Source organism: Danio rerio, chromosome 8, assembly GCF_052040795.2.
Source record: "Danio rerio strain M-AB ecotype USA chromosome 8, GRCz13ab, whole genome shotgun sequence".
Taxonomy (NCBI): Eukaryota; Metazoa; Chordata; class Actinopteri; order Cypriniformes; family Danionidae; genus Danio; species Danio rerio.
In genome coordinates this window covers 17,904,660-17,923,908 of record NC_141028.1, presented here as the reverse complement: position 1 = coordinate 17,923,908, position 19,249 = coordinate 17,904,660, and the positions used below count along the sequence as shown (strand labels likewise).

At 37.7% G+C, this 19,249-nt stretch overlaps 1 protein-coding gene and 1 long non-coding RNA gene across 24 annotated transcripts in view; one reads left to right on the top strand and one right to left on the bottom strand.

The window, feature by feature from the left end:
- Positions 1-19,249, bottom strand: part of elavl4 (ELAV like neuron-specific RNA binding protein 4) — a 111,774-nt gene that overhangs the window by 89,326 nt on the left and 3,199 nt on the right. For 6 of the 22 annotated variants that reach the window (NM_001244601.3, XM_087262755.1, XM_087262752.1 and 3 more), the window contains 1 exon segment: positions 2,840-3,185. In NM_001244601.3, the coding sequence (NP_001231530.2) occupies positions 2,840-2,848 (9 nt within the window). In that variant the 5' untranslated portion in view covers positions 2,849-3,185. 22 annotated transcript variants of the gene reach the window in all.
- LOC141375596 (uncharacterized) lies at positions 3,261-17,353 on the top strand. 2 transcript variants are annotated; one of them, XR_015497708.1, is made up of 7 exons: positions 3,261-4,292; positions 4,402-4,675; positions 4,763-4,953; positions 5,836-5,870; positions 6,060-6,157; positions 16,230-16,288; positions 16,372-17,353. It is a non-coding gene; the product is annotated as an uncharacterized LOC141375596 (long non-coding RNA). The 2 variants fall into 2 exon arrangements; XR_015497707.1 differs by lacking the exons at positions 3,261-4,292; positions 4,402-4,675; positions 4,763-4,953; positions 5,836-5,870; positions 6,060-6,157 and adding an exon at positions 13,961-15,269.

Sequence of the window (19,249 nt, the reverse complement as noted above, 5' to 3'; positions counted from 1 at the left end):
GTTTGTAAGCTTCGCTACATCCCTCTCTCTCTCTCTCTCTCTCACAGGGAGAGTTGGTTCCTGGCAGGCACAGTCTCCCACTAGCCTGGTGACAGCCGGGGGAGGCAGTCTCTGAGCCCTTAGTCAACAATGGACACATACACTTGCACAACACACACACAGTGCAGCATGTTTAGTGCAGCCTGCCCTACCTCTATCATGGAAGATGGGCAAACACGGGCAATGATCTCCAGACGTGCTAGATAACAAACTATGCATAGAAAACACACCTTCCCTACCTAATAGATTCTCGTACACACACACACGAGGTCACTCCCACTCATTCTCATTTACAAACTTACACTCTGGCATGGGTACACAGTTACACAACCTTCTACACAAGATGATTAATGTGAGATTTTCTTGATTTTCATATGAAATGGTATAGAAATGAGGAAAGAAAATAATATGATTATCACATTAATCATATGAATAATATGACTGTTTCCTTTTGACAGATCAAACTGGAGCTGCCAGCACTAAAATTGGGTGGAAAATGGAAGATGAGAGCAAAATAAGGTGAGCATTAAGATTCAACACTGCCTCCACACGTAAATGGTTTTAAACCGCAGCATCTAAGAACCTGCTACACCTGTCCTTTCTCTCCTCTCTTCTCCTTTCCTCAGCCTTGTTCTCAAATAAAGCTCCTCTCATCCTGAGATAAAGGGGAGGAGTAGCATGCAGAATTGAAAAAGAGGAGAAAGGGGAGAGAGACAGAGAGACTCCAATGCTACCACTGCAGATGCAGGCAGTGAGACACAGCAAGGGCAAAAACACACTCACTCACACACACACACACACACACACACACACACACACACACACACACACACACACATGCTTGTCTGCACGAAACCACCGCAGCATCCTTACCATCTTAAACCCGTTCCACTCCATTTGTAAGTCGGCGGGCAGAGTTCTCGCCTATAGCCGTGCTAATGTCTCCTCACTTGGAGATCTCTCTCGGTCTCTCCTCTCTCTCTCAGTATGTGTCTCAGCGGTGGCGAGGCAGCGTGCGGCCAGCAGGAGAGAGAGTGGGCATTCCTCCTCCGAGTGAGGCTGCTTGTGAATGCACGGGCTTCGGCATGAGCTGAACGCTGCAGCCCCACTCCCTGCCCCCTCCTCATTGGTGAGGTCAGAGCAGCCCCCTCCTCCTCACTTCTCTGACTGGCTCCCTCAGCAGTCCGTCATCTGCTCTACTCTGGTAAATTAACACTTTCGCTCTGGCAGCCTTGCAGACGGCACAGGCGCTTCGGCTAGCACAAGCCCTTTCAGAACCAGCAAAGGCAATCAATCGCAACCAAGGGCTCAGCTTGAGTTAGAGCGGACTGATTGCACCTACAGGCATTATGGTAATAGGGTGCTCTCGCAGCACTGCTAATTAATGCAAGTTAAAAGCATGCAATGATTGCAGAGTATGTTGAAGCTTTTAAATATCCTTCTATACTTACACACAATGACCATATAAAGGACGCTTATTACAGTGTTAAATAGAAAAAGGATTCAAACGTGGACATTTAGTATTGAATTCAGCTATTTTGAAGTCTGTTTGCTTTTTCCAAGAGAATTTTATATTAAAATGGTTAAAAGTGGTTGAGCAGTCAATTATACATTGTTCTGAAAATTGACCATACAAATTGAATCTGAATATCTACTATGCATTTATGTATGTGTGACAGACAATAGACTTTTTAACGTAATACATACCTGTATTGCACAATAATTTATACACACACACACACACACATATATACATACACTGAAAAAAAATTGCAGGGTTCCACACAATTCATTCATGTTGTCCCAACACAAATGAATTACGTTAACTTAACACTTTTAACATATTTATGTGGATTGAACATAATAAATGTAAAACAAAATCATCCTAATGAAATCTCAAGAATTGTGCTGATTCACTTCATTTTAAATAAGTAGTTTGAACAAGTAAAAAAAAATAAATAAATAAGTGTATATATGTACAGTATATATGAAGAGTACAGATGCAAAAACCTCTAAGTGCCATCTGAAATTTTCGTCCAATATTAGCATTTTCCTCAGGCCCCAATGTCTTGATTCAGTAATTTCACTTTTATTAACAAAGAATAGATTATTTTCATCACTTTTAACATCAAATAACTGAACATAACAATAAAAGGCTGAGAAAAATGCACTTTGCAAAAGAAAATTCCTGATGGTACTTAAAGGTTTTTGCATCTAAATATGTATATATTATACATATGGATTTACAATATATATATATATATATATATATATATATATATATATATATATATATATATATATATATAGTAAATACCTATTATATTTAAAATTATTTGACCTCAGGTTTTAGTTATTTTAAATGCAATGTGTGTGTGCGTGTGTGTGTATTCCAAATGTTTATTTAATTCTGTTAAATGTATGATCCAAAAAGACCAACATCGAATTTAACAAAGCTGCAAGTAGAAAGACAAATGTGGGACGACACAACTGTTGTCAACTGAGACTGAGTAAAAAGCACACAGGTTACTGTTCTTACACACCTGGTCATTGTACAAACCATAACACAAATCACAGTCACACACCTTTACGCAAAGTGCGCACCTTGAAATAGTCTAAACAATACCATCTGTCTTCATCCCAATTGTCGCCAATTATGTGCTTAAGAGAAAGAAATTAGTGAAATTCTAAGTATTACGAGGGATGAAGGGATTATGCTTAGGCTACGCGAGACGGTGTTTCGGTGATTTTCACTAGTGTTACAGTGTAATTCTCTTTCAAATACGAGCACACTACTCACCATGACCATTCTCGTGTCCGGAGGTGAAGGGGGAAGTAAAAGCTCGGTATTTTATTCAAATACGCGGTAAATAATCAAAAGAAATATATAATAACGTTGCGCTTTTGAGCGTTTGGGGGAAAGTCGTTTCCTAAAGTCTTGTAGGAGGTGTCGCGTGGACCCAAGGACAGTCGGATGCAGACAGGTCGGCGGAGAGATGGAGAGATGGAGCCGAAAACTCACAGCTGCAGTCAGAGAGCGTCTATGTTTTGTATATGAATATATTTGAGGGGACGAAATCCAAAATAAAACGATAAAAACAAAAAAAGACGGTTTCCTCAGCGACTCCGTGGAGCTAGTATTGCGCGCGTCTCTTTTTCCTCCACACCATTTATGGAAGGTAGTGTCAGGATGGTGTGAGATCTGATTGGCTGAGCGGGACAGACAGGGGTGGCGCGCGTTGCTCTAGAGAAGACGGTTGGAGAGGGTGTGTGAGGCGCGAGTCATTTGGGAGCGCGCGTGGTACCTTTGGGGAATCAGCGGGCTGTGATTGACACCTAGTTTGACCTTCGGTTGCAAGATGGAGATAAGTACATGTAAAACGTTTCGGCTTAAGTGTAATTTGTCAAAAGCAAACGGTACGTGTGAGGAGTAGGTTAATAGATGAGAATTCATTTACTATTTGAAACCTGAAGGAGAACGCACGTGGTCGTACCGTCTCTTTTACCTCGCTCGAAATCGGTGTGTGAATTATGCAATGACTTTTAGGATGGTTGATTTTTTTTAAACGATTTCTAAACGTATATTTCAAGACCCAATCTGATGAGGTTCTCGGGAATGGCACCACGCGCATAGTTATTCACTTCAGACTTCTAAATCAAATTTCACAATCATTTTTTGTGAAAAAAATGTGATAAACTTTTACAGAAAAGCTATAAAAATGACAGTTAATCAGAAGACAATTGTTAGCTCACTGTTGCTATGGTTACCTCCTTAGACGAACTTGACATCTGTTTGCGATCTACTTGGCGAAAGATGAAACTAGATGAAATGTGTACATTACCAGATTAACATGTATTAAATTATTTTACCTCAGGTTTTAGAAATGTTGTCACTAATTTTAAATCTAATAATAATAAAAAAAATCTTTGTAAATTTAGCTAAACTAAATTAATTCTATCGTCAGTAGTAATTTCCAATAATTTAAAAGCTTAATTGACTTTTACTTTTTTTTAAACCTTGATGTATTTGTTGTCTCTAAATGTTTAATTAACAGTCCATATTACCTAATTAATAACATATGTACACTAAATCTCAATGTCAAATCAGTGCAGAACATAAGCAACAGCAGCACAAGCTAATTAATATTCATGAGCTCAGCCTTCGCTTGGAGTGATGTCACCCCCCCCCCCCCCCCCCCAACCACACACACACTCAAACACGCACATGCTACCCTCAGTTGCCATCTACTTAGGTGAGAAGGACAGAGCAGTAAAATAGTGTCATCCATTGTATTATTCTTTTCTTATATTTTCTTTTTAAATATTATTGCCAACTGTTCCCTCATTTGCTGTTGTTCGCAGCTGCACGCGCTCTGAATCAATAATTAAGCGCGAGACCAGCCGCTCCCACCCCTGACAAAACCCATTTCACATCTCCACCGGTGAGGGCTGCCGGAGAGCGACTGCTTGCCGAATGAAGGGATTTCAGATCTTGTTTTATTTACCAAGATATGGAATTCATCACGGGCAAAAAACACATTTCCTGCTTGCACCCATTTACTCCGCATATACAATCCTAATGTTACACATTCAATGGGTCTTCGGGGAGTTTTGTGTGAATGCATTTCGCTCTCAGGTTTGTTGCTGGGAAATAATGGGGGTGTCATTTTAATATGGTGTGGGTCTTTGTGCTGCTGTACTGATACAATAGAACAAATCACAGGGCTGGAATGGGCTGGAAAGCGGCTGTGGTCTTATCGTCTCTGCACCTGCACTTCTAAAAACCACAGCGGAGGTCTCTCACGGTGAGCAACTGACTTGACAAGAAACACTTTTGGCATGAGAGTCCAGCGGAGCCATAAAAAATGAAAGACATTTCTCATTGGATGGCCAGACCTTACTTTTAGGGACAAGGTAGGTACTCGAAAGCCCAACCCAAGAAAAAACAAACTTTATGCAGCCTATTTATAAATCCCTGTACTTTTAAAAGCATTTGCCCTAGTAGCGTTTTTTTTTTTCTCTCTCTCTTTTTTTCTCTTGAATAGGTTAAAATGAACATGTCTAACATAATTAAACACGCCAAAAGCTAGTTAGTGTGTTTTACATCCCATCTTGCTCACTGAACCATGTGGTTCCATGTGAGTTATGGAAGGCATTAACTTTCATCTTCCTCACAACAAGACATTAATTCAGGTCCCTCCCACCAACAGGGAGAGAAATAGAAAAAAAAAATGGGCTGTCGTTTCATTCATGTGCTGGCGTGATTCAATTATACACAGGACCTCTCATCACAGCACATGGAAACTTGAGTCAGTCCATTAACCTCTGTGTGAGTTCACCAATCTGAAGTCTAGCAACCACTGATGGGAACATCACTGAGCTCTTCACAACCTCCAAACTGAACGAGAATCGGTATCTCCCTTTGAATACCACCAACCATTTCGTAATATGAGCTTCAGGCAGAAATGTGTGCTTTGACTTTCATACAGTGTGTTTATTCAGAACGAAAGAAAAAAAACATGTTGAATAGTGGAAACTGCTACACTTGGTAGGTTTTTACTTTTTCTGCTACATTTGACCATTAGGCATTTTATAGATCTGTGTATGTGAGAGAGACATATTCATGCGGGTATTCAATGCCAAGGTCTCTGCACTCTCATTTGGATGTAAACAAAGTGCTGAGTGCCTCTATGCAGATGTGTTTTGCATGTAGTTTTTCAGTGGAGTGGATTTATTGCATATAGATTGAACGTTTTGCTCTCTTATTCTCTTGGATTTCCTTTGTGCCTTTTTCAGACAATAGTGGCAGACGAGATCAGCTCCTGGCAATTGTAAGTATCAAGCAACAATACATCACAGAAAATAAATTAGAATGCTGTGAAAATTCTGTAATATTCATCACCAGGTGTTTTTCACTATTTGTCAAGAATCAAAGAAGCATCAACAGTTCATAAATAAGCAATTGTGATTCCTAAAATGACAGTTATTATTATTATTTTTGTCTCTTCGCCTGTATCTAGCTGGGAAATATTTATAAAGAACTACAGTAAATGTCAGCTGCTGGTCTTTGTAACAGCTGATGCTGCTGATAGAAGAGGAGACAAGACCCATCTGGAAGGTTCGGTTTGAATTTTCTTTGTATTAAAATTCTGCAGATTACATAGACAGGCAAGTTTGCTTTACTGCCCATTGCTTATAAATGTACTCATTGGACAAATTTTCAAAATAGCTTATAATTGGAAAATATTAGTATTTAGTTTTTAATCACTGTCATTAAGCTTTATTTAGGTAGTTGTAATGCCACCAAGCACTACTGTCCTGCATTTTGACATTTTGCTTATCACAATTGAAACGCTTTTAAATTGTTGTACAATTTCACCCATGCTTATTTGTCCAGTGCTTATACAAAAAAGCATGGGACAATTCAGAAATATATGTCAAGTATAGGAATATACCAGCAATTATGCTATTTTCAAAATAGCTTACAATTGGGAAAATATTAGTCGGTAGTCATATTTAGGCAGTCTTACCTGTTTATTTTGTTGTACATTTAATGACAAAAAAGTCATGAAATAACATATAGTATAGAAATGTAACTAAAAATAGCTTATGTTTGGGAAATATCATTATTATCATTTTAAGCATCATCATTATGCTTTGTTTATGTAGTTGCCCTGTCATCAAGCACTGTCCTGCATTTAACAGAAACATTTCAAACTTGTACAATTCCACACATTTCTAAAAACCCATATGAATAAAGAAATTACAGTATATGAAATTTCTAAAAATAATAGCATAGGACTACTTAAAAATAATAATGAGCAGGGCCAATCATAATCTGCTGACATGATTTGCTATTTCTGTGGGGAATTTTGTAACAAATCTGTGGATTTATGTGGAGTGATTTTAGTTAGTATGCTAAATACACTTCGATTGAAAAAACAATAACTTTTTAACTTTTATTTCATGTTTACAATGCAAATCCAATTAGATCCACTTAATTGGTAAACAAAGCAAGTTTCTTATATAGTATTTACTAATAGACAGAAGAAGAAAATATTACTCTTCAAACTGTATTGTAAATAAATCGTATGAACATTTTAATATTACTATTATTATATCACAATATTATTACTGAAATGAATTTAAAAACTGAATAAATATAAATTTACACACACTTACACACATACTCAATGATGGGCTAAAAAAAATGCAGAAATCTGTGGATTTCTGTGCGCTCATATTTCCTGTGGTCCTAGTAATGAGCATCTAGGTATAGGAAGTATGGGAATATACCTGCTATCATGCTATTTTCAAAATAATAGCTTATGGTTGGGAAATATCATTGTGTTTTATTCAATATCATTATTTATGTAGTTGTCCTGTCATCAAGCACTGTTCTCTATTTTATCGTTTAGCTAATCACAGTTAAAAAAAATTCAAATGGTTAAACAATATCACGCACATTATTATGAATGGTGGTACTACAGTACATGGAATGTTTGGGTTTTTAAAATTATAGCATAAAACTATTTAAAAATCTAAAGTAATGAACATCTAAAATGCACTTTTTACTTACGCATAGAATTATGTTCATGAAAAAAAATTTAATGCATGACAATATCTGACTATATATTTTGAAGTATGGGAATATACCTGCTATCACACTATTTTCAAAATAGCTTATAGTTGGAAAAAAAAAAAAAAAAATATATATATATATATATATATATATATATATATATATATATATATATATATATATTTAATTATTATCATTACGCTATATTTATGTAGTTGTACTGTCATCATGCATGGCTCTGCATTTTAATATTTAGCTTATTGCAATGGAAACATTTAAAACTTGTTGTACAATCACACACACATATCTAAAACCCTATATGAATGGAGAAACTACAGTACATGGAATGTTTGTGTCTCTAAAAATAATGCTGTATTTATGTACAGTAGATGTCCTGTCATCAAGCACTGAACTGCATTTTAACATTAGGCTAATTGCAATTAAAGCATTTTCAAATGTACTATATCACACACATTTTTATGAATGGAGAAACTACAGTACATGAATGTTTGTGTTCATAAAAATCATAACATAGGACTATTTAAAAATGTAAAGTAATGAGCATCTGAAATGCACACTTTTACTTTTAGATATGCACCTACAAACTTGTTAACAAAAAAAAAAAAAAGTTAAACCATATTAATATCTAGTATGAATTCTGCAGGAAAGTGTGTTTTAAATCGAGTCCGTGTACACAACAGTAGACATGCAGGCTGAGGGAACGCGTCCAGTATGACTCAGAGGCTGCGTGTGACCCTCTGTGTCTCTGCTCACTCCTGGGCTGGGTGGGGACAGATGGAGGGAGGGGTCTCAGGGATTAGACTGGCATGAGGTCTGTGGTAGGAGGTTTGGCCAAGAATACATGGAGGTTTTGAGTGGGAGGATGTGACCTCAAGGGTCTTTACTATTGCAGAAAAGTGTATGTGTATGTCTGTACACATAAATGACTTTGATTTAGTCATCATGCGTTGGATAAGCCTCTCGGAAAAAACAAAACAAAATGAACAGCAGGTAATAGCAGTCAAACTAAGATAGCATCATTTTATATAAGATGCCGTTATTTGTCCTCCAACCCACATGCATTTTATGTCAGCCATTTTGCCAAATGGGCTTTTTATGCAGGTATTGTCGAGCTAAAGGATGGCTGCTCTGACCACCGGTGGAGGGGGTTTTATAACAGGCCGGCTAATGTAAATCACATCATTTATCGGCTGTCAAAAAGCCATTAAAAGTGAAGCAGCATGTGAATTGAGTAACGAGCTAAAAGCAACGAGGCTAATTGATTTATTTTCATTCTGTAAAATGGTGTTTTTATATGCTTAGCTAACTAATTGACACTGAAAATGTATTCGTTTTTGTAATCTTGGATGTGTTCGGCATACAGTTGTTAAATTGAATTTTAATGTTTGATTGAGTGTCATTGTGGGTTGAAGTGCAGAACACTCATAACACATTTTCTTGGGAATCCAAATATTTATGTACCTATTTCAAAGCACTTTGTCTTCGCAAATTTCCCTAGAATGTCTGGTCTCTTTTCCACAACCGCGTTTGGGCATGTGTGTGATATTGATGCAGTCAGAGGTTTGGTCAAAGCCTTTGCTAGCTGAGCATGTAAAATGTCACTTTAGTTATTGTTCACTCAAACACTAAGAGACACATGCACACACCCAGTACAGCAACCTCTCTCTCTCTCTCTTTCTCTGCCTGTGCTCCTTTGTTTCTGGAGTACCTCTGATCCTCTGCGGCCGCTTAGCTCCAATTAGAGCATCCCACCAGCCTGGCCTCTAACACAAATACACACACATACACACACACAAATGCTTAGCCCCAGCCTCCTCTCACACTGCCTCATTTCAGCCCTCAATCTGACTAATTACTCTGAACCTTGCATGCCCCATCTCTCACTGCTTCCACACACACACTACACACCACCTGACTTCTTCCGTTGGCCATAACCACAAATTCAAGTGCTCTTATTTGTCAAATATTTCAAACCTTCTGTCCACCTTGTTACTTGTGCCCCATAAGTGTCCTGTCAATGTTAATGATTTCCTCCTCATGCGTCCTACACATTCACTTCACTTTCGTTCCTGATTCCAACGTGATCACCGGGCGTCTATTCTGAGAGTTGAACATGTTAAAACATGCAACAGACGTGGTGATAATTGTTTCAACTGAGGAAAATCTTCCAGTGAGATGGAGCATTTATTTTGTCTCAATTTTCACCCTGAATAATAACAGGTTTATTTAAAGACACTGAAGTGTAGATCCCCTGCAAGCTGTCAGCTCAAGTGTGTTAAAAATTGCACATCTCATTTGGAGGCTTATTTTCAAATTTTAGAAAATTCTCCAAACGCACTTCACTTTGTGCTGTTATTTGAAAATCCACCAATAGATTAGAGAAAAAAATGTGGAAAATGCATGTGAATACATTCAAAGCACTTCATGTTTATTTTTGTTAGCATTTTCCTGTAAATTACCTGTAAAAAGTTTAGCAAATACAGGCACGGTGGCGCAGTGGGTAGCGATGTCGCCTCAAAGCGAGCAGGCCACTGGTTCAAGCCCTAGCTAACTCTGTGTGAAGTTTGCATGTTCTCCTATGTTCGAGTGGGTTTCCCTCTCAGTCCAAAGAAATTTGCTATAGGTGAATTGAGTAAGCTAAATAGTCCGTAGTTTATGTGTGTATGTCATACCTGCCAACACTCCTGTTTTTCCCAGTTTTTCTCCTGTATTTCAAACCCATCTCCCGCCACCCTCCCATTTTGTTATTTCTTCTGGAAAACTCTAGTAATTTCACACACCCCCCCCCCCCCCCCCCCCCCATGCTTCATACAGTTGCTAACACCAAGGTGTCTCAACTGACACCTCACCCCCGACAAATATTGGCAGGTGTTATATGTGCTGGTCCTCCAGGTTGGGGGTGATTGTTAGGCTAAAAACCCACCTTGTGTAAAACTAAATGTTATGAAACACCAACATGGTGCGGCTAAATATCAACTTTGATATAAATGGCCCTGGGAGTAAGTATATGTAATCCTGATAGAGTTTTATTTTATGCCAAAAATCTGTAGAATAATAAAGATTGTTTCATTAAGACAATTTGTAAAAATATCAAATCTTTAATGTTAAATGAGATTTAACAACTTAATTTAGACAACTTTAACTCATTAATTATATATATTTTAACCCTATTTCAGGTATTGAAATAGTTGTGTTATGTCCAAGTATTATCTTATTCTGACAAACCCTAAATCATACCTGTCAACCCTCCCCTTTTTCCAGGGATTCTTCTGTATTTTACAATTTTATCCCACTATCATCCCGTGAAGGTATTTACCTGTATTTCTCCCATTTTTTCACTCTGTCTATGAAGGGTGGCAAGAAACATTAAAGTGCCGATCTTCCCTTTATGCAACCCATAGCACCGAACCACCAGGGGTTGCTTCTTAAATGTGAATCTGTTCTGTGCTCTCATTTTATTTAGGCATGAAAACACTTCAAAATAAACAAAAAATGGCAGGATTCACTTCTTTTCCATTACAGGCACCGTTACTCCTCCTACGCAATCCTCAAAACAGTCAGTTCATGTAGCTGTGTGTGACATCAGATCAGATGCTCTCCATTGAGATAAATAGACCCTGTTTCCCAAACGGATTCTGTACACGCAATTCAAAGCAGAGTGAAAGTGGACACTTAAATGCTTTCATTATGGATCTATGCATTTTTAAAGTGACACCTTATTTAATGTGATTAAAGAAGAAGTCTAAATGAGAGATTCATTCACTGCTCTTTAATCAGAATGTTTAAACTATACAGTGAAGAAAATGTTAATGAGATTTGATAACTTGATTTAATTTCTTTATAATAGCTATTAATTTTAATAGGTTATATGGCTTAATTTATTTGCAGCCTTTTTAATGTTTGCTATTTATTCTACCCTTTGTAAACAATAATAATAATAATAAACATATTACTGACTGTTTAAAATCATGCACATATTTAGTAAATAGGGGGAATTTCCTTTTTTTTTTTCACAATGTTGACAGGTATGCCCTAAATATATAATGCCCTAAACAACATATTTATTTAACTTTCATATGATATCTAAATTTCAATTTCTTGACTTATGAGTGGTTTTGTGGCCTGTGGTCACATACAGTTTATGAAAGGAGAAAACTAAATTGGAAAGTCCCAGAAATAGATTCGATTCAATTTCGATTTGTTATAGGACTTTTTATTTTTCCTCACATCAAATTCTCTCTCTTATTTGACATATCCCTATTGTCACAATTCTCGTTCACCATGGGAGTAAGGGGTGAAGTTTTCTCCCTCTGAAGCAAATATCTCTCTCTGTCAGAGGACATGAGTATCACCCAGTCCAATTCCTGTTCCTGTCACCTTCTCAAAGGAGAACCTCGACACCACATCAACTCTTTTTGGCGGCTTCACCGCCAGGCGACACTGCATGTGTCAGGCTGCTGAGCTTAGGCTCGGCTCACCCAGATGGAGCTCGCCACGTTCAGATACGAAAAACCTGTCTGAAAGCGACACTTGTGCACTCAAATCAGAGATATTTTAGAGGATGAGGACTCAGGTAATGCATGTGTTATGATTTAATCGGTAAAAACTATATCTATATATTGTCTGTCTATTCACACTTTTTCTAAGAGACTTTTGTAGTGTTTTTACTCCACACTTTCAAGGTCAAAAATATGACTAAGAAATGATTGCGATGGCTTTTAATGAGTGTGTGTTTCTGTTTAACATTAAGGGAAGCCTCATTATTTGTAGGGAAAATGAGATGAATGTGGCACTGGTGAATCCTTGAGCAGATATCAAACCCGGTGGGAGACTCTCCTCGTGGCCTGTTCCAAATGAAGGTGACATTGAATAAGACACTTTAGCTCTTTTCTGATCATTAACATCACTGACGATTCTCTCCATCTCATTTGCTCGGTGTGGCCACTGCCGGTTGGCTGGAGGGGGACAGAGCGATAGTGAAGATCGAGTTGTATGACGGTTGGCTGTAGGGTGGCCTTTGCTGTGTTTGATCGCAGTCGGAGCTCTCGAGCACGATGAGGAAGACCGCTGTGGTCCATCTGTCCTGGTCTTTAATCAGTGCTTCCCATCAGAGAGGGGGCCACACTTTCACTGTGCTGACCAGGCCAGCTTTTGCTTAGAGCAACCACAAGATGAATGTAGCATATTTATTATATTATTCATTCCACCGAATATTTACTGTGGGTTTCAGTTAATCTGTTGTGAATTTTCATAGTGGTGTATTTGTGGGCCTAAATTTGTATAATTGATTAATTAATTAATATATTTATTAACTAATTAATAGATTGTTATTTTTTTATTGTAATACGTCTGATAAGTACTATATATTAATAACAATAATTTTCATAATAATACTGATATATTCATGCAAAGTATATACAGTTAAAGTCATAATTATTAGCCCACCTTTTTTCTGTTTTAAATATTTCCCAAATGCAAGCAAGGAAATTTTCACATTATGTCTGATAATATTTTGTCATCTAGAGAAAGCCTTAATTATTTTATTTTGGCTAGAATAAAAGCAGTTTTACATTTTCAAGAAAACATTTTAAGGTCAAAATTATTAGCCCCTTTAAGCTATATATTTTTTCGATATTCTACTGAACAAGCCATCGTTATACAATAACTTGCCTAATTACCCTATCATGCCTAGTTAACCTAATTAACCTAGTTAAGCCTTTAAATGTCACTTTAAGCTGAATAGAAGTGTCTATATACTATATAGTGTCTATATTATATGCTGTCATAATGGCAAAAATAAAATAAATCAGTTATTAAAACTATTATGTTTAGAAATGTGTTGAAAAAATCTTCTCTCTGTTAAACAGAAATTGGGGGAAAATTAACAGGGGGCTAATAATCCTGACGTCAACTGTATATCTAATATGCTGTAAAAATGATGGCTTCCACACAGTCGAATTTTGCTTGTACAACATGATGGAATTAATTTATTCTTATTAGTTTTTACAAATGTATGTGGATTGAACATGAATCAATTAAGTTGTATGCCCAAAAAACTCAATAGTTGTTTCCGCTTAATTTAAATTAGTAGTTTGAACATACTGCAAATTGTTTTAGTGTTGGCACATTGTAAAAAATGCTGGGTTTCACACAATCGATTTGTGTTGGGATAACATGAAGGAATTGGTTAACTCATTAGTTTTACAAATTTAAGTGAATTGAACATAAAACAATTAAGTTATCTTCCCAAAAACGTAATAGTTGTGTCGTTTTTGCTTAATTTAAATAAGTAGTTTGAACAAACAGCATTTTTTGTGTGTGTGTACTGTAATTATAGTGTAAAAAATGCTGGGTTCGATTTGTATTAGGATAACATGAAGGAATTAAGTGGCATATTAACTTATTAGTTTTTACAAATTTAAGTGGATTAAACATAAAGCAATTAAGTTGTCCCAACACAATCTCAAAAATTGTCTTGTTTCAGCTCATTTTAAATATTTAGTTTGAAAATATTTAGGTGATTTATGCAGAATTATTTTGAGAGTGTATTAACTAAGAACTTCACACATTAAAAAAAACCAAAAACCTTTTATTTAAAGCTTACAATATTAACTAGAACCACATGTCTGGTAAAAAAATCATGGTAAAAAGTCTCATATATTATATCTACAAAAAACAGAAAATATAACTTTACAAACTGTATTCTATAGAAATTACATATATTTATTACATTCATACTTATTATTCGATAATATTTCTGAAATTAATATGAAATCTGAATAAATATATATTAAAACACATTTACATAAATAAATAAGTAGACTTGATGGGCTAAAAATTCTGTGGTAATCTGCTGGTGCCACATTGATTCTCTATGTGCCTACCGATAGGTCAACGTAACTCCTGCTAACTAGCATAATACTAAACTGACAAATTTACATTTCTGATGGTTGTATGACAAATAACAATCATGTGTTTATTTCTCAATGCTGCATAGACAGAATTTGATTCCGAGCAATTAATATGAGTTATTTGAAAATGTATGTCATTTTACTTCATTGATATATGTACAACTCATATCTCGGGGGTAAAATCGAACAGAAATGTGTCATCGATCTCTCTTTTTTCCTTTTCTCGTTCCAACTGTTCCCCCACCTATCTTTCCTTGTTTGTAGATACTCCATCACCTTGTCTTTCTGAGCCCTGGGAAAAGCACCGTCAGTATTTCTGCACCAAGCCCCTCCATCCATGCTGTCTTTCTCCTAGAATTCATGGTGCTGTACTTAGTCAGAGAGCAAGGCGAGAGAAAGGAAAAGATTCGGAATGAGAAAAAGATACAAGAGCCGCTAGCTGTAGACAGAAGGAATGCCTTAAGAAGCAATTTGCATATGTAACTTCACCCCCTCCCCACAACCACCCCTGCCTAAAACGGGGTTATTTCAGTGAGTTTGTATTGATGTTTTTGAACAGGCTCCATGGCAGAGCATTTAATGCTGAACACTGCTGTTAGAGAGAATGCATTATTAATGTGAGGGGAAACTAACGGGGACCAGCAGCTCCTCTGGGCTGTGAAGAGGACGGTTGGCGTCTCTGAGGAAGCAACACCACGCCTCAAAGGTCTTCCTCGGTAATGCACACATGCCAGGCATCTATCATTTATTCATGACAGTCAGGCGCCTCCAACTCCCTCGAACAATTAACGAATCAATGAAATGTATGGGCTCAGAAACTATCAATTCGGGGAAACAGCGCCGTTCGTCAACGTGTCAGCTCTTGGGCACAGGCTATCATTCAGGCAGAGAGCACATTTATCACTTTAGAAACAGCCTGCGTGTCATAGCAACGCGGATAATCCTACTACAAAATGGCCGCCCGATTCTGATAGATGATTGGACGTCTTTAATAAAATAACATCATGTTGGATGTTAAAGTGCTTCAAACTGTCTCATAAATGTGTTTTAATGTAAATAAGCAAGCATCTTTGAGCGAACAAATCATGTCCAAGTGGTCAGAATCAAGTTCTTAAAGTGTTCTCAAGCCGAAAAGGTAACATGCGTGCAAAGTGAAAAAGCAAAAGGAGAAAAGAGAGTGAAATTGATGAATTACTGGTGCTGCTTTCTACACTACAGCGCCTTCGCAATTCCTGTTCAATTAACAAAACCATTAATTATAGTACTTAAGCAAGCAGGGGTAAACCAGACAAGCGAGTATTGCACTTAACACACATTCCTGTGTAAGCATTTAACGTTTCGCTTTAAAAAAATCACTCTATCATCATTTCGGAAACACAAAATCATTAAAATGTCTATTTCTTTAACCTGAAAGAATAAAACCACACTGATGCTGAAAAAGCACAAACTATTTTCTGCATTAAAAAAAAAAACTGTGAATTTTAGTGTGTATCCTCGGTAATAGTCTTGAGTGCTGGCTCAGCCATAGAAATTACTCTTCCTTTGTAATTTTTTCCCCTTTTCTGCTCTTTATTTTGTATCTTTTTATGGCTTTTGCTTGAATAGTCTCACTTGAAACACAAAGCTTTCGCTGTTCACTGAATCCTCTGTTTTGATGTTCTTTTTTTTCCCTGTAGAAATCACAGCCCTGAAACTCCAGATGAAGACTAGACCTTTATACTGAACGTGGAGAGAGGTACATGAACGTGCTTTTCTTTGGGGACCATCATCGCCAACACTCGCCCCCTGCTGCTGAAATCACAGGCTTTTTACTTCCAGGTCATGGTGCCTGTATCACTCACGCTGACCCCTCTCTTCGCTGACGCTTTTTTAAAGAGAAAAGGGGGAGAGCTTTCAAGACCTCCAATCTGCTGCTCTCTTCATCAACACCTAGTTCCTGTGAAATCCTCAAAAAGCAGAGAAAGAAAATCAGATCTTTCTATTCTGACTCAGGGCTAAGAGATCCCTGGAAGAAGAACCTTCCAGTACATACAGATGTCACCAGTGCGAGGGAAGCTCTGGTGGGGCTAAGAATCAACTGAGGCAGACTGGCCTGCTTCTCTCTTTGCCTGGCTGGAGACACCTGCTCCTCGCCTCAATGGTGATGGGCCCCCAGTGGAGCTTTTTTCATCTACTTACACATGCACACGCATCCTGAAGCGGTACGGGTGTGTGTGAATGTGCATAAATGCATGTGAGGTGGCGTTCATATCTAAATGCACACACGATTGCCCTAAGAAAGTATCAAATTTCATTACATGTGCTTCGTAATGAACAATTCTATATGTTTTCCCTGCTTAATATGCTTATTCCTGTAGCCAGATTGCTTGAGCACATACAGAATTATACACATATTATAGGATATCTAGGGTCCCCAAGGTATTATACTTTGCCCTTTTTTACAGTGTAGTTTAAACTCAACCAGTACTCTTTATTGTAGTTAATCTATTTCTATATTTTTACATAGTAAATATAGAATCAAGCTGAATCTGAGTGGATTGTCCTGCTGTTTTGGTATTAGAATCTTTACAGTATATTATAAATGTATAAACAAAATGGATTAGGTGGGAGATGCGGCTCGCTCAAGGGCACAGAGGTGGTAGCTTATACTGTAAATCACCTTTTATAAGGTTTAAACCTTGAACTTTTAAGTTAGCACATCAATTTTTAAACCACTAGTGAACAGTCCTGGATGGATAGATCAATACTGTGAAATTGTGGTAGCAAAATACACACAAGACAAGATCCTAGTACATTTTCTAAAAAAAAAAAAAAAAAGTATTGGGTTTATTTAAAAAAAAAACATTTTTTTTTTTTTAACATAACCATCAGACCACTTAAAAACAACAACAGTCCTTAAGTTTATCTTATGATTCGGAAAGTTAGTTTCTCTGGATTTCACATCTTACAACCAATATGAGTTTTGAGCATCTTAATAATGCTTACAGTATTTGGATGCAGTCCTGTGTAACATTTGGCGTATGTCTATTAAAAACAGGTGGCGATGCATCATTAGTTTACAGAACAGGAGTCTGTTTCAGCCCTCTATCGTTTATACATGCACACACGTGCGTGCTTGAGCAATGCAAGGTGGCTAATTCTCTGGTGAATGCCTTGTGCATGTGTGCGCAGTGACCGTTGAGTGACCCACAGGTTAAATAGCTCATTCTTGCGGCCTTTTCTTCCAAAATGGCAAAGCGCCCTGACAATAGTGGCATCCTCTGAAGCTGCAGGGCTCCAGATCTTTCTCTGCGATGGCTCTGCCATTTCCACACTAGCACAGAATCACGGACTGAGGCTGTCCTTGACTGAGGCGTCGGAAATTAAATCCGGACAGAATATTGATGGGGAGCACTTAAAATTCTCAGCAGCAGGAAAGTGCTAGTGTCATATTTGGTTTACAACAGTAGCTTTGTAGCTGGCTAAATATACACAGAGGTAAAAAGGTATTGAAGTCGGAATTCCGAAGGTGAACGCTAATAACTCGGCAAGGAGAGACATTCTAGTAGCAGGAGAAAAAGGTTCTTATTTCTGAACAGGAAGTTGATCCACTGCAATCTACCGCTATTGTGTTGCGAGATGTGAATCTTTTCACAGTTGATGAGTCTGCTTTACTTGCTGCTCGGCTGCTCTTGTAGAGGATTCGCACACGCTCGCTACGGCTTTGTGCGGGGGTAGAATGCTGCACCTGTTCTCAGTACAGTTAGGCTGGGGTTGAGCAGCACAAATGAACTAATTTCCAGGGCTACATTGAACAGAGAACACTGCAATCACAGCAGGAGGAGCCTGTCGAGCCGGCAGATGGGCAGAGCTAATCATTGTTGTGAAATAGAGATGACCCTGCCTATCTCTCGCACTGCCAACAGACATTTGCCAATCGCTCTTCAATTCCCTCTCCTCTCCCCCTCATCTCTGTTTGTTTCTCAGCTCCCTCCAACGAATTTAGGAGCGAACGTAACCTTCAGAAATGGCTGAAAATGAAGTTAGAAAGCCAGCACACCAACATTTGACATAGAGCAGCTGTAACCCCTGGCCTGCTGGAGTGCGTATGTGTGTACATGAACAGCATCTCCAATCATCATCAGAGATTTTTAATCTAGCAAATCTGCATGTGTTTGGATTTATACCCGAAAACCCTATGGAGTCAGACGCATTTTTCTTTGGAACATGCCGTTTTTCTCGTAATTGTACTTTTTGCGCTATTTCAGAGGTTTTCATCATTTGTGCTGAATGCTTGAAAATGTTCTATAATTGGAAATCACACCGTGTCCTGCTTAGCACAGTATCTCGAGTGGCAATGTGTCATGCTTAATTAAAAAAAACACTGCAGTTATTAACCATGATTAGAAATCATTTCTATGTCTTCTGGATGTTCGAGAACCCATGAGAGTGCTTGGCAGGAGGAGGATACCAAAATCAAACATAACTACTGTTCTGTTTTGCTAGACAAACGTAATGTTTTATATTTATGCAGTCACTCCAGATTGTTTATAGGTAGAGTGTTTTCAGAGTTAGTGATCCATCGCTTCTGATGATTGCGCTTGGCTTTTAATGTCAGTTCATGTTTGTGAAAACATCTTTGTATGTAGCTCCGAGTGTTTCCAGTGCTTGATTGATTTACTTAATCATAAAATACAATCATTACTTTGATGTATGA